At 37.9% G+C, this 23,749-nt stretch overlaps 1 protein-coding gene across 6 annotated transcripts in view; it reads left to right on the plus strand.

The window, feature by feature from the left end:
• The window catches only part of grin2bb (glutamate receptor, ionotropic, N-methyl D-aspartate 2B, genome duplicate b), a 150,431-nt gene that overhangs the window by 83,226 nt on the left and 43,456 nt on the right, over positions 1-23,749 (plus strand). For all 6 annotated transcript variants that reach the window (XM_017425779.2, XM_017425782.2, XM_017425783.2 and 3 more), the window contains 3 exons: positions 5,129-5,272; positions 8,439-8,718; positions 11,881-12,073. In XM_017425779.2, the coding sequence (XP_017281268.1) occupies positions 5,129-5,272; positions 8,439-8,718; positions 11,881-12,073 (617 nt within the window). The remainder of the gene's footprint in view (positions 1-5,128; positions 5,273-8,438; positions 8,719-11,880; positions 12,074-23,749) is intronic.

The raw sequence follows: 23,749 nt of genomic DNA on the forward strand, positions 1-23,749 counted from the left end.
AAAATTAAACGAAATAAACATTTGAAATATATGAGTTTGTATGTAATGTATGAATATAATATACAAGTTTCACTTTTTAAATGGAATTACTGAAATCAATCTACTTTTTCATGATATTCTAATTTTATGACCAGCACCTGTATTGTAAAATCGCAACCGCTGAAGTTTTAGGATTTTACAACCCCATTAGAAGCTTAGAAACAAACAGATTTTTAAAGTTTATTTTACAGATTCTTTCCTGTTTTTGAAATACATAAAAATACACATACAGTGAATAAAATTGACAGTAAATTTATGTTCACCAGGTAAAATAACACAAAGCTGTAGCTGTGCATATAATAAATGTAAAATTTCACAGTTTTTAAACATAAAAAGATGTGAAAAACATATTCAAATTGACCATAATTTTACTTTTTTTATTCTTTTGATGAACCAATATATCCAAATTCAACCAATAATGTAGAATTATAAACTTGCCAAATCAGTAAAAAAATATATAAGCAGTTAAAAGTAATGCTTTTAATGCTGGACTTTTTGACTAAGATGAACATTTAATGAGAAGGGACAGAGTTACAGTCGTTTGGTAAAATCATAAAATAACATTATTTTACGAAATGTGTTAGCGCTCACAATATGTGATGGGACGACTCTCGGCTACTACCACATCAACCTGTAGCTCAGTAGCTGTACAATTAAGTAGGTTATAGTTATTTTTGTGTAGGATAATGACAGTTTTATCTGAGGCGGCCAACTTGAATTGGGTTGACTCCAAACATTAGCTGGTTGTAGATGTACATCCGCTGATTACTTTCTGAGAGTTTCAATAAAATCTGTTCATGAGATGTTTTGATATTTATATGTATCAGAAAAATAAACACCCATTCACACACAGGCAACATCATTCTTACCGTTTTTGCCTTCAGCAGCAGGTGATAAATAGGAAAAGGTAAATGGTCCCTACTTACTGTATATAGCCCCCTTTTTGAACCTGTCCAGGTTCTGCAGAGCACTTTACAATGTTTCTCATTCACCCATTCACACACTCACACACACATCCAGAGTGTACATATTTAACACTATATACAGCATATTTATATTCTCATTCCTTCATTAATAAGCATGACAGGAGCAGTGTCTGGACTGGCAACATGTTCAGGTTGTACCCCACCTCTCACCCAATGACTGCAGGAAATAGGCACCTGCTCCCTGTGACCCTGAACAAGATTCATCAGTGAATGAATGAACGGTTGGATGGAATTTTGTAATTATCAGCCTGCTTGCAAACTTACAAGGATACTTTGTCCTTTTTAAAAGGGTGAATCCTTTTTATATTGCTAATATTCTGTTTTATGGAATGAATATTGGACAACTATGCTTGATTTTTGCTTAAATTTAAAATAAAACACAATTAATATACAGATTTTCTGTCATTTTAAGGTTTCATTTTACATAATAGTAATTTTAGTGTTGCTACATGTGAAAAAATCCTTCATTTTAGAATTAAAACAATGAAAACAATCATAAGCTTACATGTCAAATTAAAGTTAAAACTGTTGTTTAATTATGGAAAACTACTTTTTTTTTTTTTTTACAACACAATTGTTTTCTTTTTTTGGTAATGTTTTATTTCTTTAGGTGCCTAAGATGACAGAAAAATTACCGGTAATATATCCGGGTTTTTTTACAGTGCCATCAATATAAGAAAAATCACAAGTTAAAAGGTACCCTCATCAGTAAGTAGCATTTAAAACAGCAACATAATGTATCTCTCACAGCAACTCTTAGGCAGATATTTAAAATTGCTTAGGAGTTTAACAAAACAGGAGATTTTTAACATCAGTGGATCTCAGCATGGATAAAACCTGCCTCATACGTGTTAAAGAAATACATTTTATCTGTATTTTTGCTTTTTCATGGGAATTGCTGGCATTGAGGGGAGTACAAAACACTCTCAGCCTCACCCTCTGAAAGGTAGGCAGACGTGTCAGGGCGGTGACTGAGTGAACGTACAGAAAGATGGAACGATAATGTCAGGCTGAATTACATGCAGCGCTCATCGTCGCATGTTATTTAACCTGTTGTGTTGAAGCTGAGCTGCTCAAACCCCTGTGTGTTTTAAAGCAGATGTGAGGTTAGAGGTGAATGGTGCTCCGGCTGTCAGTCACCTGTGGGGATGTATTCATTACCTCCTCTAACAGAGTGCAGTGTACACGCTGTCAGGGTGGATAACATGTCAGGGTTCAGCCAGCGCGCACACACTCGTTAGACAATTATTTCCAACACTGCCAGTCCCTCCATCGCCACTTGACAATGATATGCTATAACCATATCATTATAGTGAAAGGTGTAGAACACATTCCTTCTTTCCCTGTGGGGGAAAGAGTGGATGAAGAGGCAGATGGGCTCATATCAAAGAGGAGATAAGTGCATCTAACTCGAACACTGTCCTGCCTCCCGCATGACTAACACATGTGACTGATTCTATACATGAGCAGCAGCTATACTGTGCATATATATTCTTTCTCTCCAAGACGCCATGGAGGCGCACAGTGTGTGTGTCACTGCGTGGAGGTGTAATTGTTGCAGAGCTGCACATGCTGTAGAAACATGCGCTGAAAATTGGATTTTTGAACTTTAATTGCTGTTATGTGTCAAGATTTCACCCAAAGGTTATATACATTCTTCAACTCTGTGGAAAAATGAGAAAATGGGAAAGAAAATGGAAAATGGAAAAGATGACGGATTTAAAAATGTACCATTTTGAGCTGCTGAGCACTTATTTGCTGCACAATTTCATTTAGGAGATTAGGTCAGGATGGGGCTAACCCAAGTTAATATGTATCCTGTTTTAGGACTAAAACTGAGGAACCAAAGAGCAATGAAGTGTTACACTGACAGAGTTTATTCCAACATACATATATCTATATGTAAACATGTAGCTTTGTCCCAACAACTTGGGAAGGTGAGTTCTGAAGGATTTAAAACAGTCTGATGGTCTTAACCTACAAACCAAAAGGTGTGAGAAGGATGAGATCATTTTAAAACAAATATATCAAATTGTCACCTTCTTAAAATAATTGCCTAAGTCATTTTTTTTTCAAAAATTATTTTTTTGCCTAAATCATCTCAACAATCAACAAATGGTTCAGTTTTTTGTGTTTCCTGAAAAATTGCAAAAAATGACTTAGGCAATTATTTTAAGAAGGTGACGAAGTTTTTTCTTACTCTAAAATTCAAGACACATGCAAAAGTAAATCAGCCACTTATGATGTTCTGGGAATGTGTTCGGATTTATCTCCAGATGATGTGTTTTTTTATATTAATAATAATTATAGAGAGAAGACTTTATTTTCAGACTCAAGGTCCATTATACATAAAAAATGCACAATACATAAAACACAAGAAAATAAAATAAAAATGCTCCTATCCTTTTAAAAGACAATCATAACAGTGTTTCCAAAATTCAGATATGTATGACACTGTATTCAGTGTTAGTCAGCATTAAGATGACTCTATTATCAGACTCTTTGAGTCGACAAATAAAGTTACACATAAAGTTTCTTGAAGCAGCCTTCAATGTGCTGACCCCAGCAGACAAAAATAGTTCACTGGCACTGATCCATCTGGGCTTCTTTAATATAATAATAATAAAATAATAATAAATAATAATAATGGGAACAAAAATAGGTTTGCCCTCTTTCAGTTCTAAAATTTCACATTTTGAACAAATTAAAAAAATATTTCTGGTTCTTACTTTAACATGAGATAAACAAAACCTTTAAAAAACATCAACAAATGACAAAATGCACAGAATTATCAATATTTGTTCTAAAACTTTGCCAACATGCATTAACAGAGTGCAAAAAACTGAGTCCACGTTTCCTGTTTCTATGTATGAAATAAGGGTAAGCAGTCGCCAGATGATGCTGATCAAATCTGTTGATGAACTGATCAACATCAGATATGATGAGCTCTTTAAAAGCAGAGGTTTTGACAGTTTGCTGGTCTGGAGGTGTATCAACACACTGCATAGGAGGAAAGACATCATCATCATCATCATCTCTGAGAGCAACATTTTGCCGCTCATAAATTTTGGAATAGTGATAAGAACAATTTCCAAACACTTGGAAGTTTGTTTTACATTGGGTGCATCACTCTTTTTTCCTCTTCCTCTCTGGTTTGAGTCGTTGTTAGTCAAAGAGCTGCTCAGCTTTGGGTCAGTTCAACCAAACTGAGCTCAGAGCAGGAACCAAACAACAGACTGCAAAACAAACTCCACAGGGTAGCTGGAAAAATGTGGGCCTTTTTTTTTTTTTAACAAAAACTAATGTGAAGCATTGAAAGATTTTTTTTTTTTCGTTTTATGTGTTGTTTTGTTCTCGCTAATGGTGCTTACTTTCTTTTAAATTTAAACTGTAACCGACAAGTGTGGCAAATTTCCCCTTCGAGCAGCGGCCAGTATTTAAGGGATGCACCAACACCTCCAGCCTTTCCAGTCACAATTCAGCAGTTCGTCTCAATCTGTGCGAAGTGAAAACCTCTGACATGAAGTTACTATAATTACAGCCCCCCCCCACTTTTGTCGCCTTCAGTTGTTTGGATGAGTAAATAACACATGTTGACTAGAATGTCCCCGTGAGTCACTTGGATGTTTTACATGAGTGACTGACCTGCCCTTGACCACATTGTAGTACCAGACGAACCCTGAAGGTGACAAAAAAAAATTGCGCCTCTTGCTTCTTTGTTTAAAGAAGGTTGTGACATTGATTTATGACACTACAAAACCAACCAAGGAGTAATTGTATTGGTTGTGCTCCTGCTAATAAAGTGCCCCGCTTGGGAGTAAATGTCACCTTTATGGCTTAATTATCAAGATTGACCTAAATTCAGTTAGTTATAGGGAGTAAATATGTTCTATAAATAGAGAATCTTCCTTGTTGTTGCATATTCTGCAGAGGAGAAACCGAGAAAGAAAAGGTCTGCGATACAAACAAGACTCTGTTTGTTCCTGAGGCTTTCAGGAGCTGGACACGCTTCATAATCATCTGTGCCCTACCTTCTACTTCCCTCTCATGCTGTATGACTCATGACCTTGTTTGCTGATTGGTTCTGTGTTTCTGGTTTCCAGGACGACCACTCCATGTTTTTCCAGTTTGGCCCTTCCATCGAGCAGCAGGCGTCCGTCATGTTGAACATTATGGAGGAGTACGACTGGTACATCTTCTCTATTGTCACCTCATACTACCCTGGTCATGAGGACTTTGTCAACAAGGTAAAAAAAACTAAACACTTTGATCAACATAAATACAATTAGACACCTTTTGTCTGCAGCTTTACACCAAGTATGCCATTTTGGGAAAAGCTGAGGCTATAAATATGAGGAAGAGTATTATCCAAACAGTGTAATCTTTTTATATGAACTGACTGCAGCACCAACAGCCTCCTTGTTATTCTTGTTATTTGGAAGCTAAAGGCCATAAACCTATTCAACCATAGATTTAAATGACAGATGAGCTCAGGCACATTAGTTTGTCTTGCTTTGGCGTTTTTTATTTAGAACCTGCTATTAGAGCTGTATTGTTGTGTAGTTTGTTCCATCTCCTTTTATTTTGCTGAGTATTTTGTAAAGACTGAGTACGGCTAGTGAAATGAGCCAAACAAATGGGACAGAATTGTCTGGTTTTGAGACACAATATCCAGCTTTTTTTTTTTTTTTTTCTTGAAATGATCAAGTTTTGTCAGACTTTGCGGTAACGGGGTAACTTTTCTCCAGTTTTCTGATTGCAATAATGGGAAGGCAGATTGGCTGAACGTGTCCTTTTGAACGCAGCCACTCGCTGAGGCCTCAGCCTGCTTATCTCCAGGGCAGAGAGCAGAGCTGTAAAAAGTGAGATTCTGACTGACTCTGAACATCAGACACACATCCGAAAAGGAGAAAAAGGCTATTAAAAGTCAGCTAATCACTTTTTATGATATAATCACAGCAGTAACATTGTCTTTGCTTTGAATAAAGTGGAAGTAGAAATCTAATTTAAAGAAAAAATTACTTATGTGAAAGAGGATACTTAGGGCCCATCCCGAGCAGCTATACATAGTAGTCAGATTTACTTTGTTTCAGCTGACTCATGCAGAGGCATGCAAAAAGTTTGGGGACTAATGGTCAAAATTCAGTTTAAATAAAGGTCTAGCATTTCTTGAAAAAATCCGTAATGTCTGCTGCCTTTCATGTTAGAGTTTTAAACGATGTCACCTTGTGAGGAGAAAGTCAGAACCGTTTTGGTTAAATCTTGAAAATAACGTTAATTCCAGTGTCACGTGGTATTGCAAGATTGTGTGCCAATTTGTCTCCATTTATGTCTTGGGGAGGACTCTCGGATACTACCACACCAAATCTTAGCTCAATATTATTTTTGATTTAATTTCCCTTTGGGATTATTAAATTATTATTGAATTGAATATCTATAAAATTGACTGAGTTGTAGCCATTTTCGTGCTTGCTAAGGTTGATTAGCGGTGTCAAATGGGGTTGACTTCATAAGTTAGAAGTTGTAAATGCACATCCAGTATTACTTTTTGAGAGTTTCATTAAAATCCATGCACTGGTGCATGAGACATTGACTCCAGTAGTTAATGCCAAGGATTTAAATAAAGATGTCATGCATGGTGTAGTGTTCAGAATATGTTTTGGAGATAACTCTTAATTACTACCATATCTAGTCTTAAATCAATATCTGTTAAATTAATTGAGTTATAGTCATTTTTTTGTATTTGTTAATGTCAAAGTTAGCTGTGGCGTCCATCTTGCATTGGATTGATTAGTTGTAGATGTACATCTAATGACTACTTTTGCCTTTCGTCGGTGGGCGATAAAGATGATCTTTAAAAAGTACGAAGAGACAAAATTAGAGCGCATTTTTTATTTCTATGTATTAGTGTTTCAAACTAACACAGAAGAAACCTCTGGAAGGTCAAGACTTTGTGGTCTTAACACAGTTTAATACCACTTTGTGTTCTGTGAGGAGGTTTTTATTTTATCGTTGACAACATTTTACAATAGTTTGATGTTTGTTTTCTGAGAGAATATTCAGTCTGTTTTCTTTCTTAGAGAAACGTTCGTTTGCTGCTGACAGCAAGACAAACCCAGAGAAAATGCCTCTTCAGGATATTCTCCAAATTATTTGCCCAAACACCTCATTCCCATTGTGACTCAAATGTCACGTGCACAAATATGTCTTTCATTAGGATCATGTTTGTGCTCATGTCGCTGCACAGGAGAGCAGCGCTCCATCACACCTGGGTATGTTGAATCATTTTGAAAGGTTTAAGCAATTGTACAGCAGGTTTATTGCATCTTGATTGGAAACCTGGGAACAATTCCATCTGAAGGTTTTTTTTTTTGTTCTCCAGACCTGAAGTTCATCTTAATCATTTCTATTTTCTGTGACTATCAGAAAAGGCTTTGCTTTCTTTTTGAAGCTTTGTACACGTCAGCTAGTTTTATGTTTGGATTGCTAAGAAGCTATTTACAGAGGTCTCGTGGTTGCTGATTATTGGGACGAAATCTGAATAAACAGAGTATGTAGAAATCTTCAAAGTCTGCATCTTCTTAATGGGCTTTACATGCTAGGCTAAACTTTATGTAAAAGGCCGTATTTCTTGGAGAGCCCACAGCTGTGCAGGGTTCGTTTCTCCCTGACAGCCTCATTTGTTTTTCTTTTTATTAATCTTACAAAACAAAGTCAAGACAGATATTTAAAATGTCCAGACTTTTGGCTGCCATTACTGTGTCTCATTTGCAAGTATGTTTTGAAAACAAGTCATTTAAAATAGCTTGGAGGCTGTTGACTTAAAGCTCATATCAGATTGTGTTTCTGCTGCGATGTTTTAAAAACATCATAAATCAAATTATTCTACTGTCTTATATCAGTCAAACACATTAAAATATATATATTTTTTATTTTATGGACAAAACCAAAAAAATATTTATGCATATGGAGACCTAATTTGTGTCAATTTAATGACCGATCATGCTGAAACACAAAATATGACAGATTTAAGTCATAGATACACAAACGTAGAGATTGTCGTGGGACTCTTTTCCTTTTAATGCTCTTTTATCTGTGGGTGTCTTTGTGATACAACTTTCAAAATATTGTCTCTAAAAGAGTTTTCTACAAATACTTTATGTCTTGTAATAGTCTTAAAATTTCGGAGAGAGATGATCTAATCTCACTCTCGGTTTGTTAAAAAAAATAAATTCATCACTGGTTCCAACTCTTGAGAGATGTGTGTAGATAAACTGTTTGTAAATCTGGGAGTTTAAGGAGGAGGAAGAGACATCTCAGTGAGTTTTGTTCCAGTTTCTCTTCTCCTTCACAGTTCCACCGCCTGTTCCCAGCCTACACTTCTTCAAGTCTTCTCTTTCTTTTTCGAACCAGATTCGCAGCACCATTGAGAACAGCTTTGTGGGCTGGGAGCTAGAAGAAGTCCTTCTGCTGGACATGTCAATGGACGATCATAATCACGGAGACTCCAAGATCCAGAACCAGATGAAGAAACTGCAGAGTCCTGTGATTCTCCTTTACTGCACCAAGGAGGAGGCGACCACGATTTTTGAAGTGGCCCACTCTGTAGGACTCACAGGTTACGGCTACACCTGGATCGTGCCCTCGCTGGTGGCTGGTGATGCAGACCACCCTCCCACTGTCTTCCCTATAGGTAACATGTAATTTGACACCAGGAATGCAGTATATGCAGCAGAATTTAAGGATCTGTTGAAGTAGAGTTATGAACAACTAATATCTTACCTTTTGTAGGCCAAAACAGCTCCAGTCTAAAAAAATATCATATAGCTTCATGCAAAAATTGTCTTATAAACCTTTACATCAGTGTTGTAAAGATTTATAATGGAGGGCGCTGGAGAGCTTGTGGAGGTGCGAGGCTTAATCAGCACAGGGGTTGTCAAATGTTTGTTCGTATGAACAAAAATAAAACTCACTAAATGATTACTAAAAGCCTGAGTAATTGCTTCAAATGCTGCAGTAACAGACAGAGCTTCTAAAGTAATCATAAAAAAGTAAAAAACTTAATATTAGCCATAAACTGAGCATTTGCTGTAAATATAATCATTCTTTACAATAAAAGCAGCATTCATTGAAGGCATGCATATCAGTCCCCTCATTGCACGACAAAGTTTTAAATAAATATGTTGCAAAATCTATTAGTGCTCAAACTATGTGTTGGGACTGACTCTTGGCTACTACCCCACCAAATTTTAGCTCAGTATTTGAAAAAATTGGCAGAGTTATAGACATTTTTGTGTTGCTAAGGTCAATCAGCTGTTATCAGGCATCTTGAATCAGGTTGACGCCAAAAGTTAATCAGTTTTAGGTGTACGTTTCTGAGAGTTTCATTGACATTAGTCCAGTGGTTCATGAGATATTCCGCAAACAGACACACTAACATGCAACTTCATGATTGCCCACCTTTTATGGAGATGGGTGGGTTAGACAAATATCAAACATGGAGCTAAAGGTCAGACGAAATATGAGTCAGCATTTTTACACACTTATTTACAACATGCATTGGGACAGAATGAGGCTTCATTTTACAGACAATTCGATGTATTGATCAAACGAATAACAGGAGATGTTCTGTCACATTTTCATCCCAGAGCTCACACAATACCTTAGAAATGAACTCGTCTGTTTTTAAGTTAATTCAAAGTGCATGAAAGATTTCCTGGAGAACGCTGACAGACAGTTTTTGATTGTTAAATCTGTTTCACTCAGACTGACCAGACACAGTGTTTCAGCTCATTCTCTCACTCAGCACTACAGTATGTCTGTGTTGGACTCTTCAGATCCTTGTTATAATAGAAGGAAAGGCTTGTTGGTGTAGACTCTCTGTCATTCAGGACAAGGCCTCTTCAGTTCTGAAGAATCCCTTTGGACAAGAGGTGAAACGTCTTCAGGAAACAAGAGAGGAAGTCCAGCTGCCTTCTATTAAACTTTTAGGAAAGGAAAAAGCTTGTAACAAGCTGCTGCAAACAATCTGACATCCTATCCCTGGACAGAAAGAGGCAAAGTGGTTGCTTTTCTCTAGCTGTAGCACCAGAAGTGTTACAGCTAGCTGCTACTACTTCTTTTTGTGTTTGTAAATATCCATTGAGTCATGCAAAAAACCACGTAATGCAAACTTGATGATAGTGTAACAATTTATACATTTGCATGAAAACTTAAAGGCCTATCATTCCGCGAAGGAATGCATATCACCTGCCGCCTTTTAATGCCAGAGGCTTACACTTGTGTTAAGAAATGATGGAGTTGTAGCCGTTTTGGTCAAACCTTGAGAATTACATTATGCATGATCTCATGTTATGGAGAGAGATGTCACGATCAGAGTATGTGTTGTGAAGGACTCTCAGTTACTACCACATCAAATTTTAGCTTCATATCTGTAAAACTAACTGAGATATAGTCACTTTTGTGGTTTTAAGGTCAGCTGGCTGTGGCAGCTCTCTTGAATGGGGCTGAATCCAGTGGTTAATCAGTTGTAGATGTACATCCAATGATTTCTTTCTGTAAGTTTCAACAAAATTTGTCCAGTGGTTCATGAGATATTTTGATATCAGACAAAAAACAAACACACACACAGCAAAAAACATTGTCCTCCACAGTTGCCTTTCAGCAGGGTGTGATAACTATAAATGTTTTTAGATTAGACAACTATAATCCACGTTGGTCTCTAACCTGTTCTAACTAGCTGCTTGCTTGTCAAAATTAAATCTCTATTTCTCCAAACTGAGGTTGTTCAAAGACCCATCTACAGCAGATAAGATATTAACTGTTCATAACCTTTCCACAGAAATCCACTTTAAAAATCTGAACTACCTGTGTAAGTAACAGACTCAGTATCCTTTTAACTGATCCTGTTTTGTGCTTAGTGGGACCAGATTTAATCTCCTGTAAGCAAACCCTTTTTAATGAGACAAAAAAATATTTCCACTGTAAGGTCTCAGAACTTCGTACAGGAGAAAGTACAAGTGACAGATGGGCTGGTTTGCATATGCAAATATCTTCCGACTGTATTTGCAGTTCACTACCATCATTGGTCCTTTACTGGTTTTATGTTAACTTTTTCTGAACAGGTTCACATTTTGTTTGAGAGTTACTTTTTAATTGCGGTTTGATGAGCATCACCTTTTGATTGCGACTCTGTCCTAAATATAATCGCCGCTCTGGCCTCAATGGAGCCCATCAGGAACCCTAAATAAAATATTTCTCCAGGACACCAGATCACAGTGGTTCTCCGGTGAACCCTTCTACTCACCGAACACATTGGCAGCTGTTGGTCTGAATTTACTGAACATCTATGTCTTCCTTTTTTCCGTCACATTTACAGAGCAGGTTACAAATATGATGATCCAAACCAGCCAGGAATAAAACGACCCGAAAAGCTGTTTGGCTGTAAGAAATAGATGTTGACATTTGCTAGCTAGCTGATCTTATGCTTGAAAAGCCAAGTATAACAAAATGAGCGGTTGGGGGACCGGAGTCTAGACTGATGCACCCATTCAGCTGTCTTTTCATATGTTCTTTTTACTCGTTGGAGCTTTTTTGATGTGCCTTGTTACACTTGGCATTGAGTGAGCTTTACAGTAATGTATTGAGTATTGGAGGTATAATTACGCAGTAAATTCTGCTTCTCTTGCCAAATGCTTTCATTTTTGTGTAACTCTTCCCCCTCCGGGAATTTTTCACGGCGCTCTGCCTGCTATTTTCTGCATCCTCCCTCTTTATCCTCACACTGTTCTGTCTCTCTCCCCTTCCCTTTTTCTTCATTCTTCCCTTTCTCCCACCTCGTCTTTCCTTCTCTCAGGGCTTATCTCTGTGTCATATGACGAATGGGACTACAACATCGAGGCCAGGGTGCGTGATGCAGTGGCTGTCATTGCCACAGCCACCTCGACCATGATGTTGGACCGAGGGCCACACACCCTGCTTAAGTCAAGTTGCCACGGGACACCTGACAAAAAGGGCTCCAGCACCGGACACTCCAAGGAAATCTTGAAGTGAGTCAATGCTGCTGTGATGAGGGCTGGTATGTTCAAAGCCAAAAAAACACGTGTAAGCAAATCCACTTCCTCTAACAGGTCAACCAAAGTTCAACAGCTTCAGTGAGTCTCAGCAGGGCTGTCAGATTTTTGTTTTTCCCTGTAGCTTTTAGTAGCTTTCTCCTCTTACCTTAAATGTTGAATATTGTAAGATGAGGACAAACTGTTGAAAGCCTGCCCAGCAAATAAGAAAGAGGCTCATTTTGAGGGAGACAAACAAAGCGAAGAGGGAGAGTGAAAGGAGGCAAATGAAAAGACAAAACAAGACTGAGCGTGGAAAGGCAGTCACTTGATGAAATGAGTCTGTGACATCAAAGGGTTCAACATTCATTGATTTTATCATAGCACTGACATCCAGGTTTCTTGTTCAAACTTGGATTATTACAGTTGTTTCTTTGTACTGCAGCCTGTGGGCTGTTTCGCTTTACCTCTTCAGCAAAGATACTTCTTTCTCCTCTCATTTATAACTTCTGCCAGGGAGGCTGTGCTGCTGGCTAGGCCTCCTTCACACGGGATGACAAACTATTAGAACATGGCTGGATCGAGGCAAATTTGGGAAACCTCCTTTAGTGTGAAAAATATTATGATGCTGCAATGTTTTTATTAGTCCCTAAATAGGGTTTCCTCTGTTATTGTCCATGTTCCAGAGACACTCTCCTGCACCTTCACCAAGTTCTATACTTCAGCATGACGTTCCCTTATTAATACTACCACATTCACCCATGATCACAGCAAACTGCTCCCCACCTTGATATGACTTTATTGCACTGCATTAGGAGGTGGCTGTGTATTACAGTGCTTCCACTACAGGTATCACATCTGTGTTAGGTTGTTTCCATGACCTTACCATGACCTGCAGAATTTAATTCTTATATTAGAGGTTACTGGGCCTCCAGCATCAGTTTCAGGCTTGCTGTGGAAGAGGAAGCCTCAATCAGCAGCATGAAAAGATGCCAACGAAGGGCTTTTCTGTGCAGAACCTCGACCACATCCTCTGTTCGCCCTTCCTTGTCCAGCTGGCCTGACCACGATGAGGACAAGTGCTTCTTGTTTTGTGTCCAAGGACTAATGCAGGATGGCTAAGCATGGTATTTTATTTATTGGTGCAAGGAAAGTGTGGATTGATCATTGCAGCTGAGTGACGAGTGTGGTGCAATCCAATTGGTTGTAGTGAGAGCAGAAGACCCCTTTTATCCTCATATGTTTTGTAGTCTGAATGCTGTCTGCCCTGAGCTCTGTTGTAGGATCTTCTACTGAACTGACGTGACCCCATATGGCCAGCACATTTATTACGTTGATACCTTTGGGTAAAAAAAAAAAAAAAAAAGCCTGCTCAGCTTCTGGCTGATTAAAGATAATTAAATAATCGTTCTTGGAAATATTTAGAAAATACAGCTTTTTTTTTGTAGTCTTCGTTTTCTCCAGCTAAAAGTAAAGATGCACCAATACAGATATTAAAATCAAGTACTGGTCTAATACTGTGTGGAAGTACCTGTACTTGCACTCATACTCACATTAATACTAATAAAAGTGTTCCAGTACCACAGTGTTTTTTTGAGTTGGCTGTCCTGATCTACACTCCTTATCTGTTGGTGGAAATAATGCACAATAACACTATTTGCTAACCACCAGAAAACACCACCAGAAGAAGAAACCATGTGGGTGTGTTTCAAAGTGAAGTAAAGCTGACTGCAAGTTATGCTTAGCAAAGTTGCAGAGAGTAGGAACAGAATCTAACATCTTCAACACAAGCAGTTTGATAAAATATTTAAAATACAACAACAAGACACTGAGTTCAAAGAGTTTTCTAGTAGCAGCAGGAAACAGCTACAGTGTCTTACAGAGCAGAAGAAGCCCTGGGAATACACGGATCTGAGCAAGAGCTTCCCAATAATCTCACCAATTGGAGCTTTTGGAAAAAAATATTTCTGTCCTGGTTCTGTTTGAGGAGTTAGCAGAGAAAATAAGCTCCTCTGATTTTCAAACACATTTTCAAAGTTACTGTAAAAAGGTGGTGTTTGTTAGTAATCTTGTATCAGTACTTGATATCCACAAGTACTCTAATGTAAGTACTTGTACTCTTAGATTTGTCCCGCTGTGGTCACTGTGAGCTATAATGCTTTGTGTCAATCACAGAACAGCAGTTTGAGAACATTTGGCAGCTGTCAGTGCACTATTTTTTTTTTTTTGCAGTGGATTTTTACATTTTAAAATCTCCAGTCTTTGCTCTGACACTTTGCGCTGTGAAGTCACTAATTGCTAACCTTTTACTCTTTATTGCATCTTTATCAAAAGTTGTAACATACCTGTAGTTGTAAAAATAATCTAGCTCAGATTTGTGAATGCATTGTAATCTTTCAGAAACACCAGCAGACCTACTGACTGTGTGACGTGTTTACGTGTTCCCTTGGGATCAAATCACTCATGTTAGTGCCACTTCTGAACAGGGCCTTTGTCTGTCAGCAGGAATGCTTAAAAAGTCCAAAACTTCAGCAGAGATGGGGCAAGACCCAATTTATAAGTGGTCAATTTCCAATGTTGATCTGGTTTCTCAATCCAGGATTCTTTTAATCAGTCTCAGCAGAGATATGCAGTCTTTTGCTGTTTTTATTTCCAAACTGATGCTGATTGTGTTGTGTCCTGGATTGTTAGTAGCTATCAAAAGCTTGAGTGAAACGGTAAGCAAGAATACGTCTCAGCAGCTTCTAAAAACTTAAAACGCAAACCAAAGACAGACGTTAGTTTAGGTCTTAAACTCATAACACAATCTCCTCTTATCTTTATCTTAACCTTCAGGCACCTTTAAATGAAAACATCTTTCTTTTCCTCTTCCTCTGAACATCCTTGTTGTGCTTTTTGGCACATTACAGAGCAAGAAAGGGGATTGGTTTTCAATAATTAATCCTCGTTTACCTTCATAGGGCATGCTTTTACAGTTCACATTGATCAGATATTTCACAGCTAATTGAATGCCTGGAGACAACTGGATTAATTAAAAAAAGAGAGACGAAAAACAACAGTGGGGTTACCACTAGCACTCAGAAAAATATGTGTAAATACTAACACACAATCTGTATGCATTGGAAGAATGTTAAAATGTGGCATTCTTAAAGGTTAATGTAATAAATCTTAAGCTACAAATGTCATTCCTTATTAGAAATAGAGATTATAGTCTCCAGTAGCCTCCATCTTGGTATTCTTGTTGTTTAACGTGACGTTAAACATTTTTGCTCTTTTTGTTTCTGTCAGATTGGGTTTGAGGAATGGAAGGAGATATTATGCAACCTCTTTTGCCAGTGCGGTGTTGTTATACAGGTTGAGGTTGACGCATTACTAGAAATTTTGCTCTTGTTTCTGTATATAATATCAGGAGCACTTAGGTGTGCCATTTAGAATTCAGCCACCAACAGCACAGAGATAACAATACAACTTCAGCCATGAATATTTCAGTCCCCGAAGGACACTATCAGATACAGGGTTAGCTCTCAATCATCCCTCAGCCACACACCTGGGATGCACTGCCCTGTGTGTGGCTATGCATTGACTCCAATGTGGCGTGTACAAGTGTGTGTTCTCCAACTTTCCATTTTCCTCCATTCCACTGAGTGAAGGTGGAGAATGTGAATCGGTGGATCTTGATGCTGACTCCAGGGGCAAGCAGGAGACCAACAAACACACAAAAGCTTACGGTGCACACACATAATACCTCCTGTTCCATCCCCTCACCTCCCTCCAGAGACAAAAGCAATAATAAGACCATATGTCTGTGGGAGGTCCTGTACGGCTACCGGCCGCTGTGGGCTGCATGCATGCTGCATTTGCATGACATATTGTCAGTACTGATAGACAGAGATGGGAACCCCTAGTGAGTCAGGCTCTCAAATTTGTTCGGGGGCTGCTGGGGCACATACCCAAACAAACATATGCATACATAACCATACATATACACAGCACAGATACCAGCAAAAATAACCAAAGAGCTCAAGAGGCCATTCATTGTTGCCTGTCTGACAGAGAGAACAGGGAAAAAGAAAAAATGTGCTCCAAGTGGTTTTAGATGAGGTGCTAAGGGCCCTATTTGTGTGTTTATGTCACAAGGCAGTTTTTTTAAATTTGATTTTAATTCTACATATTTAGATTTTTTCTTTAATCCCTGTGCCTCTCTGGCAGATATGATGCAAGAGATGATTAATATTTTGCAGGGAACTTGCTTTTATGTGATATGATGACCCTTTTGTCTTCATGTCTTTAACCAGCTGCACGGGTTGCTTTTTGAGCCTGCAGCTGAGTGATGGAAAAAGCTAAAACTTTCAAACTAGGGACACCGCTATCAAGCTTTCTATCAACTTAGTATTTTGTCATTTAATTATTTGAGTAATTGATTGTACACCCAGTACATATAAAATTTGCTTAATGGTGTTGGAAGGGAGGTTCTGATTATATGCCAAATCTCAGTTTCAGGAGGATGACTGTCTTTCCTGAGTCCTGTAACAGTGGATCAGATCTTTACCATTGCAAAGTTGCTTAATAGTGGCATAGGAGTTTGACTGTCCAGTCTTCATGTGTTTTGTGGATCTGGAGTGGGCCTATGACCATGTTCCCCAAGGGTTTCTGTGGGGGTGCTGTGTGAGTTTAGGGTTACTTTTAAGGACCATCTAGTCCAAGGGTAGGCAACCCTGGTCCTTGAGAGCCACCATCCTGCATGTTTTACTTGTTTCTCTGCTCCTACAATCTGGAGAGGAGTGAGTGTGAGCTGTGAACTTATATACTGTCTGTAGCAGGTGAGACTAATGGACATGATTACGTAGGCATGGAAACAGAGGCGTGGCATGAGACTGTGAGGTAGTGGAAAGTTACTAGGAGCTGTGGTCTGTGAGCAGGAGGCGTGGCAGGAACAGTGAGCTGTGACACCCGCATGAGTATCTTGACCAATAGTGTGGGTGCTAGAAGAGCAAACCATTTGTTGGCCAAATGTATATTTCTGTGTAGACCAATCACATCCTTTCATGTCACTCGAGAGGTCCTACTTAGCTAAGAAAGCACCTACTCTGAAGCAGAAGCTAAAAAAAGACCTGATAAACAGAGTTATTAGGACTACAAATAGCCACAGTACCACCAGGGTGAAAACACAAAAAAAGGCAAACTACCACAAATGCTTTTAAAGACTGTGGTTCAAAAACACATTTTATCTCATTTTTAGTTTTATTTTATCTATATTTTGGGCTTTTAGACTTCAGTGCTGATGGCAAAGTATCTAAAGAAACTGTTCTGATTTGCCTCACTGACTACAACATGTATGTTGAAGTCAGGAGAAAACAATGAGAAAATAATGCTACCATATATAGTGGGAGCATGGCTACACAACAGTACAAACTGAAATTTATGCTTCATCAGTCAGAAAAATGTTTTGAAATCAAGCCCAAATAAGCAACTACATTTAAGCTTAAAAAGCCCATCCCCTGACTGCAAAATCTGTGAGTGACTTTTAATAAAACAAGCCCTTTTTCACTTACTGTAGTGCTTTCTATGTAGAATCAGGTTGTTTTTTTTGCTATTGTGTTAACTTAGTTTTACAATACACGTGCATTGGAGTTTTTTTTCTTACACTTCAAAACTTTGTGCATTTTTTTTTCTAAAACATGCTGAACAAATAATGTTGAATAAGCATGTTTTGCAAAAATAATATCCATCTTTGTGAAACATGGTGACCATTAAACAGTGATTAAACAAAACACTGAATCAAACATGCTGAATTAAGGGTTATTTCGTACACAAGTTATTTTAGTTTTTCAATCCACTGTATCTCGATACATCAGAAACTTTTTCCATACTTCAGGGACGTTATTCTCATCTGACGGCATCTTTAAAAGTTGTTATTCCCTGTAGCAAGAAAGAGCCATTGCTGCAGAAGCATAATGCGGCACAATTAAAGTGTCAGTCTTATAAATTCTGTGCTTATTAAAGAACAAGTTAGCCATTTCATTATGTTTCTGTGTCTCTGGAGTACAAATATCTATCTCTTTTATACAACCTTCATAGCAAAGTGAAGTGAATCAAACTATCAGCAGACTTTTTTTTCCCCCCGCAGTGTGTTTCTGTTTTTTCTCATTTTTTAGTGAACTAATATGTTATTTTTACTCTTTCCATCTCTTGCTTTATAATAGGACACTCATGTGGTGGTCTGTTTTTCCTGAAAAGGTGTTTTAATTACGAGAAGCTAAAATTGGAAAGCCGGTGAGCTTTTTTCCACACCCCCAACCCCTTCCTTCATTTTCTTTCTCCGAACAAATACTGTTAATTGTGATTTTCTGTGTATAAATACATTGAAAGGTTGCTGTGGATCAGTGGTTAGAGCAGTTGTCTCCCAATTAGAGAGTTTGAAGTTTGATTCTTGGCAGCAGTCACATGTTGAACTTTTCCTGGGCAAGACACTGAACCCCTCGTTGCCTCCGATGTGCTCTATCGATGTATTTAAACCACTGATAGAATGATTTATTCAGATTGGCTTTCTCGGACTGTAGTAAAGTGTTATATGAATGTGTTTGTGAATGTGTAAATGAGGGCACAGATTGTATTGTAAAGTGCTTTGAACAGCCTGGTTGGCTAAAAAGGTGCTATATAAGTACAGTCTATTTACCATCGAAAAACAGGAGAAATCATTTGTGTGTTTCCAAGCAGAAGTGTTTAACATTCAGCCTAAACTGATTTTCAGTCCTCTCCCTGTTTGTATCTAATTGCTGTTAGGAACTTCTCAAAGAAATGGCCACTGATTGAGTCAGAGAGGCATTTATTTATGTATCAAAACCCTCTTAGTGGGTCATCTGTACATCTGTAAGACTGCATTTGCACTTACGTAACCTCTTGTTCCGAATGCGAGAGCTGATAGTTGGTTATCCATCACGATTATCTGCAACTTTAGAAGATTATTTGATTTTTACTCATGCCATAAGCTGAAAATGAGATTAGATACAAAGAACTTTCTCACACTGATTGCAGCATTTGAGAACTAATCAGTTGACATACAAGCAAAAAAAAAAAAAACGCCCTTTTAATCATCAAACAAACTGAAGATTCAAGGTCTCATCACATAATAACGAACTGCAGCAATTTTGTACATTTTAGACGATAGAAAACATTTTCCATACTCTTTTTAGACCTTTGTAGACCTGTTCTCACACTGTATGCCCTCAAAAATAACAGAAAAACAAACAAGGTGTATGTTTTTGACTTAAACAGAAATATTTTTGAATAAACATGCTGAGTTTTGGCTTGCTAATCCATTTATTTAGTCAGATATAATTATACTAATTTCTTTCAGAGTTAAGCATTTATGTTTTTTTTCAAAGTCACATAAACATCTTGTGTTAACATAATCTAATAATCATGCTGGTTCTCAACTAAACTGGGATGGCTGAACTGATTTTAAATGACTTGTTAAATGAACTAATACATCTACTGCCAGTTTTAATAATGTAATAATAAAAGTTTGTATTTTTGTGAGTTCACCTTTATATTAAAATGGACAGAATATTTTGCTTGAATTACAAAAGAACAAAATTTTAGTTATTCATTATGAGCTGAAGCTGAAGAATTAATTCAAAATTAAACTATTTCTAACCTGGGCGACCTGCCTCACCATCAGGGACACAACATGCTACCACTTTAGCTACCTTCTAAAATGTGAGGAATTATACAATTGATGGAAAGTCTTTATGTAGTAAATGAACTATTGCTGCAAAGGAGATGGTAATTTTACAGCTTTTATTACATGAAGTTTAAGCACACACACACGTTTTAATATAACTGCACAACAAGAGGCGTTTAACAATTTAAATCGATCCTGTGGATTTGACTCAACTCACTACTTTAGAAACTTCACTTTAAAAAGAGACAATGCTCCTCATTTAGCTTTTATAGAAAATATGAGCAGCATTAGGAATAAAACTGAAAAAAAAAAAATCAGAGATCAAATAAAGGATCCGGTTTATTATTTCTAAAAATAAATTCCTGCTCCAGTTTCCTTCTCTCTCAGCAGGGTGAAAAAGTAAACAGCCATCTTTGTCCTCTAGTCTTCATCCCATCTTGATATGAGTTGACTGCAAATGTTGATGAGTTTTAAATATACATCCAAGGAATACTTTCTGAAACTTTCACTGCAATATGTCCAATGATTCGTGGGATATTTTACTAACAGACAGACATTTCTCCATAACAGTTGTCAAAGATGGTCAAATCTTTCCCCACTTTTTCTGCTTTCAACATCATTATGTCCACATGCTGCATAATACCTTCTTCCCAGTGCCAATTTAACAAAAAAAAAAAAAAAAGTATTTTTCTGTTGTTTTGTTTAAAAGCATCCTCAAAAAGCACAAAGCAATATTTGAGGCATTCAGACTCTGGAAGGTCATCGTCCATGACTCTCACACTCATGTTCATATTTAAAAATGAGAACATACTCTGATACACGCTCCCTCTCATCAGACTCCACAGGTAGCTGTCTGATGTGTCCGGCTCCATGGGGGTCCTCATGGGTCCAGATCACATGGAGCTCCTGTGGACTTGCTTATTAAAGGCTGCAGCTCAAAGAGACTCGGCGCCTTACATCTTTTCCTCTGTGTGTGTGCATGCGTGTGTGTGTGTGTGTGTGCTCACACTGTCAGAGATGTGCCTCCAGCAATGAATGACTCAATAAATAAGCAATGAAATTCTGTCGGGGTTTTGAATTTGAATGAACACACTTCTCAAAATCCAGTAAAGATTCCATCAAGACACAGCAGCCATGCTAGCAGCCATGGTGGTAAAGCTGGCACTGTCTTATGTGAGTTTGGACGTGTGTGTGCGTGTGTGTGTTATCTTGGTGAATTGTTTTCTTTAGGACACCAACTGCTGCAGAAAGCACCAGGGAATAGTTTAAGCAGTTTGCCAGGTGTTGAGATGACTGTCTGTCTGCGGTCAGCTTTTATCAACACAACAGCATTCCAGCTTTGCATGATGCAGTCAAACATTATAAATTAAAAGGATGATGTTCTGAAAACCTGGACAAATTACCTGAGCGAAGACCGCTGGAAATAGGGAACTACAACACCCAAGGTCTTACCCTATATAAGACAAAAATCCATATATTTTGAGGTTTGGTTCTGTGTAAATGTTCTGGACAATTAATATCCTACCTGTTGTGGATCAATTTGAAGAAACAGAGTTTAATTCTGACCGGGTTGATGAGTTAATGGCTAGTCCGAGTAGGACGAAGACCTAATTTGTGGATTGCTTCTGCTTTAATGATTACAATCTCAAAAGGTTCATTAAGGTTCATGCAAACTCTCTTTTACAAACCTTGACATTGTCATCAGTTCTGCATTACACACCTGTTTACATTAAATGCTATGATTATGTGCTCGTGCAAAGAGCGCCTACAGCAGCTAGCTGTAGCACCTCCAGAAGGAATATCGTAATATTTCTACCAAAATAACCGTATAATGCAAAAGTGATAGCATATCACTGTGAAAGGTTTATAAAACAGTGTTCTATCACAGGGTTTTAGTTTAGACAAACCAAAGTACAGAGTCAAATATGGGTGCAACTTAAAAAGTCCTGATGTTTTTATGAATGAATGCATATCACCCACAGCCTTTCATGCCAGAGTTTTAAACTGAAATCGTTTTATGCTGAGAAGGGATGAAGTTATAACTTTTTTGGTTAAACTTTGTATATGACTTCATGTATAAGCTCATGCGCTACTGGGAACTCTTGTAAGATGTGTTAGTGCTCAGAGTATGCGTTCAGGGTGACTCTCAGCTACTACCACACCAACCTTTACCTCAATATCTGTAAAGTTCACTGCGTTATAGTCCTTTTTGTGTTGGCTAAGGTTGATTAGCTGCAAGGACCATCTTGAATTGGGGTGTGCCACGCCCATCTTCACCTGTTCCTGTCAGCCCCTCTCTTTATATTGGTAGGGTTTCCTTTGTGTCTTCTTCAGCATGTTTGTTAGTAAGTTGTGCTGCCTCAACAGCCTTTGTCTTATGATTCTTTGTTTTAAGAAATCTTTAGTTTTTGTTGAGCTCCTTGTAGGATCTGCATCCCTGGGTCAGCTCCTGCAAAACCTGACAGTGTTGACGCCGAAAGCTAATGTCAAAGTTTTAACGAAAAATATTGTGAAGCAATTAATGTATGTGTTGGGGGTGATATCTGTAAAACTGGCTGAGTTATAGCCATCTTTGTGTTTTGTGGTCTACATTATTACAAAAAAACAAAGCATGTAGAGGAAATACAAATCAGGGAGCAGGAAACGCAAGCTGGAAAACAGGGCAGATAACTTGGAGTGAACAGTGTGGCAGTAATTTATGTTTGGAGTGATTTTTGAGTGATGCCAGGTGGACTTGTTAGCAGATGAAGGACAAATGAGTAATGAGCCAGAGATAAAAGAGGAAACCACGGACTGTAGCTGGAAAACTAACAGTCTATAGGATACAATGACACTCTAAAAATGACAATTTACCATTGACAAGATAAACAAAAACAAAACTACAAAAACACAGAAAAACCCACAACTCTGATGAGCACTATAAAATGTTTGACACTTTGAGTTGTTTTAAAACAGAACCAATACATTTGCTCGTCAGTCTAGTCAGAAAATAACCTTTCAATCAAAGGTCATTCAAAGAGCTCCAACCGGTAAGATATTAATTGTTCACAACCTTTCTGCTAAACCCTTCTTCCAAAAATCTGAACTACCCCTTTAATGCATCATTCTATATTCTTGTTCCTATATATATATGTATGAAAATGTCCATGTGGTATTTGTACTTACAGTTTAAGCAGGTGATATTCTCTACTGTAGGAGTGGTCCAGAAAGTATTTTTTGTTACAACAGCTGTGATCCCATTGAATGGTGTTTGCTATAAAAACATGCTGGCAGAAAATCAGATTCTTAATATTTAATGCGCTCAAATTTGGAATTGTGACACCAATAATGATGATCTTTTAGGCTATCAAAAAAAGTTAATAAAGGAAAATCTATTATTCACAACCAGCAAATGAATCCAGCCCTGTCACAAAGGAACAGGTGTAATAATTGTGTTTATCAGCAGCTAAATGTAGTAGCATCAAAATAAAACTTACAGAAAATATGACATGAGTTGTTTGAGATCAACTAAAATCACTACCTGCAATGAAAACCCCCAATTTTAGTTTGTTTCTTTTATTTTCTTGGACAGCGTGACATGAGTGAAAATTAACACGATTTTACTCGAAGTCCAGTACACCGTGGATGATCTCTGCTGGGTTCTGTAGTAGTTCGGTCTCTTATACAGTATCTGTCCAGCTTTGATACTACAGAACTTAAAACCATGTAGCTCCTGTTTTCTCAGCTGCTGCTGTCTCTTTACAGGCAGGTCTTGTGCAAATTATGAGTCATCCATTCAAGACTGATAGAGCATGTCAGTGTGTGTTCGCATGTTACCTTACAGACACATGCAGCGTAGACGCACAAAATATTTTGACATTACTGCACTGCAGCGACTGAGGATTTGTGATTTCTGCTCCGCTTTGAGATGAAAGGAAAAATTAAAGTCAAGTCATATCAAAAGCTCTGAAAAAACAAGATATTTCTTTTTTTTTTTTTTGGGGGGGGGG

The sequence above is a fragment of the Kryptolebias marmoratus genome, linkage group LG3 (genome assembly GCF_001649575.2).
Source record: "Kryptolebias marmoratus isolate JLee-2015 linkage group LG3, ASM164957v2, whole genome shotgun sequence".
Lineage (NCBI taxonomy): Eukaryota > Metazoa > Chordata > Actinopteri > Cyprinodontiformes > Rivulidae > Kryptolebias > Kryptolebias marmoratus.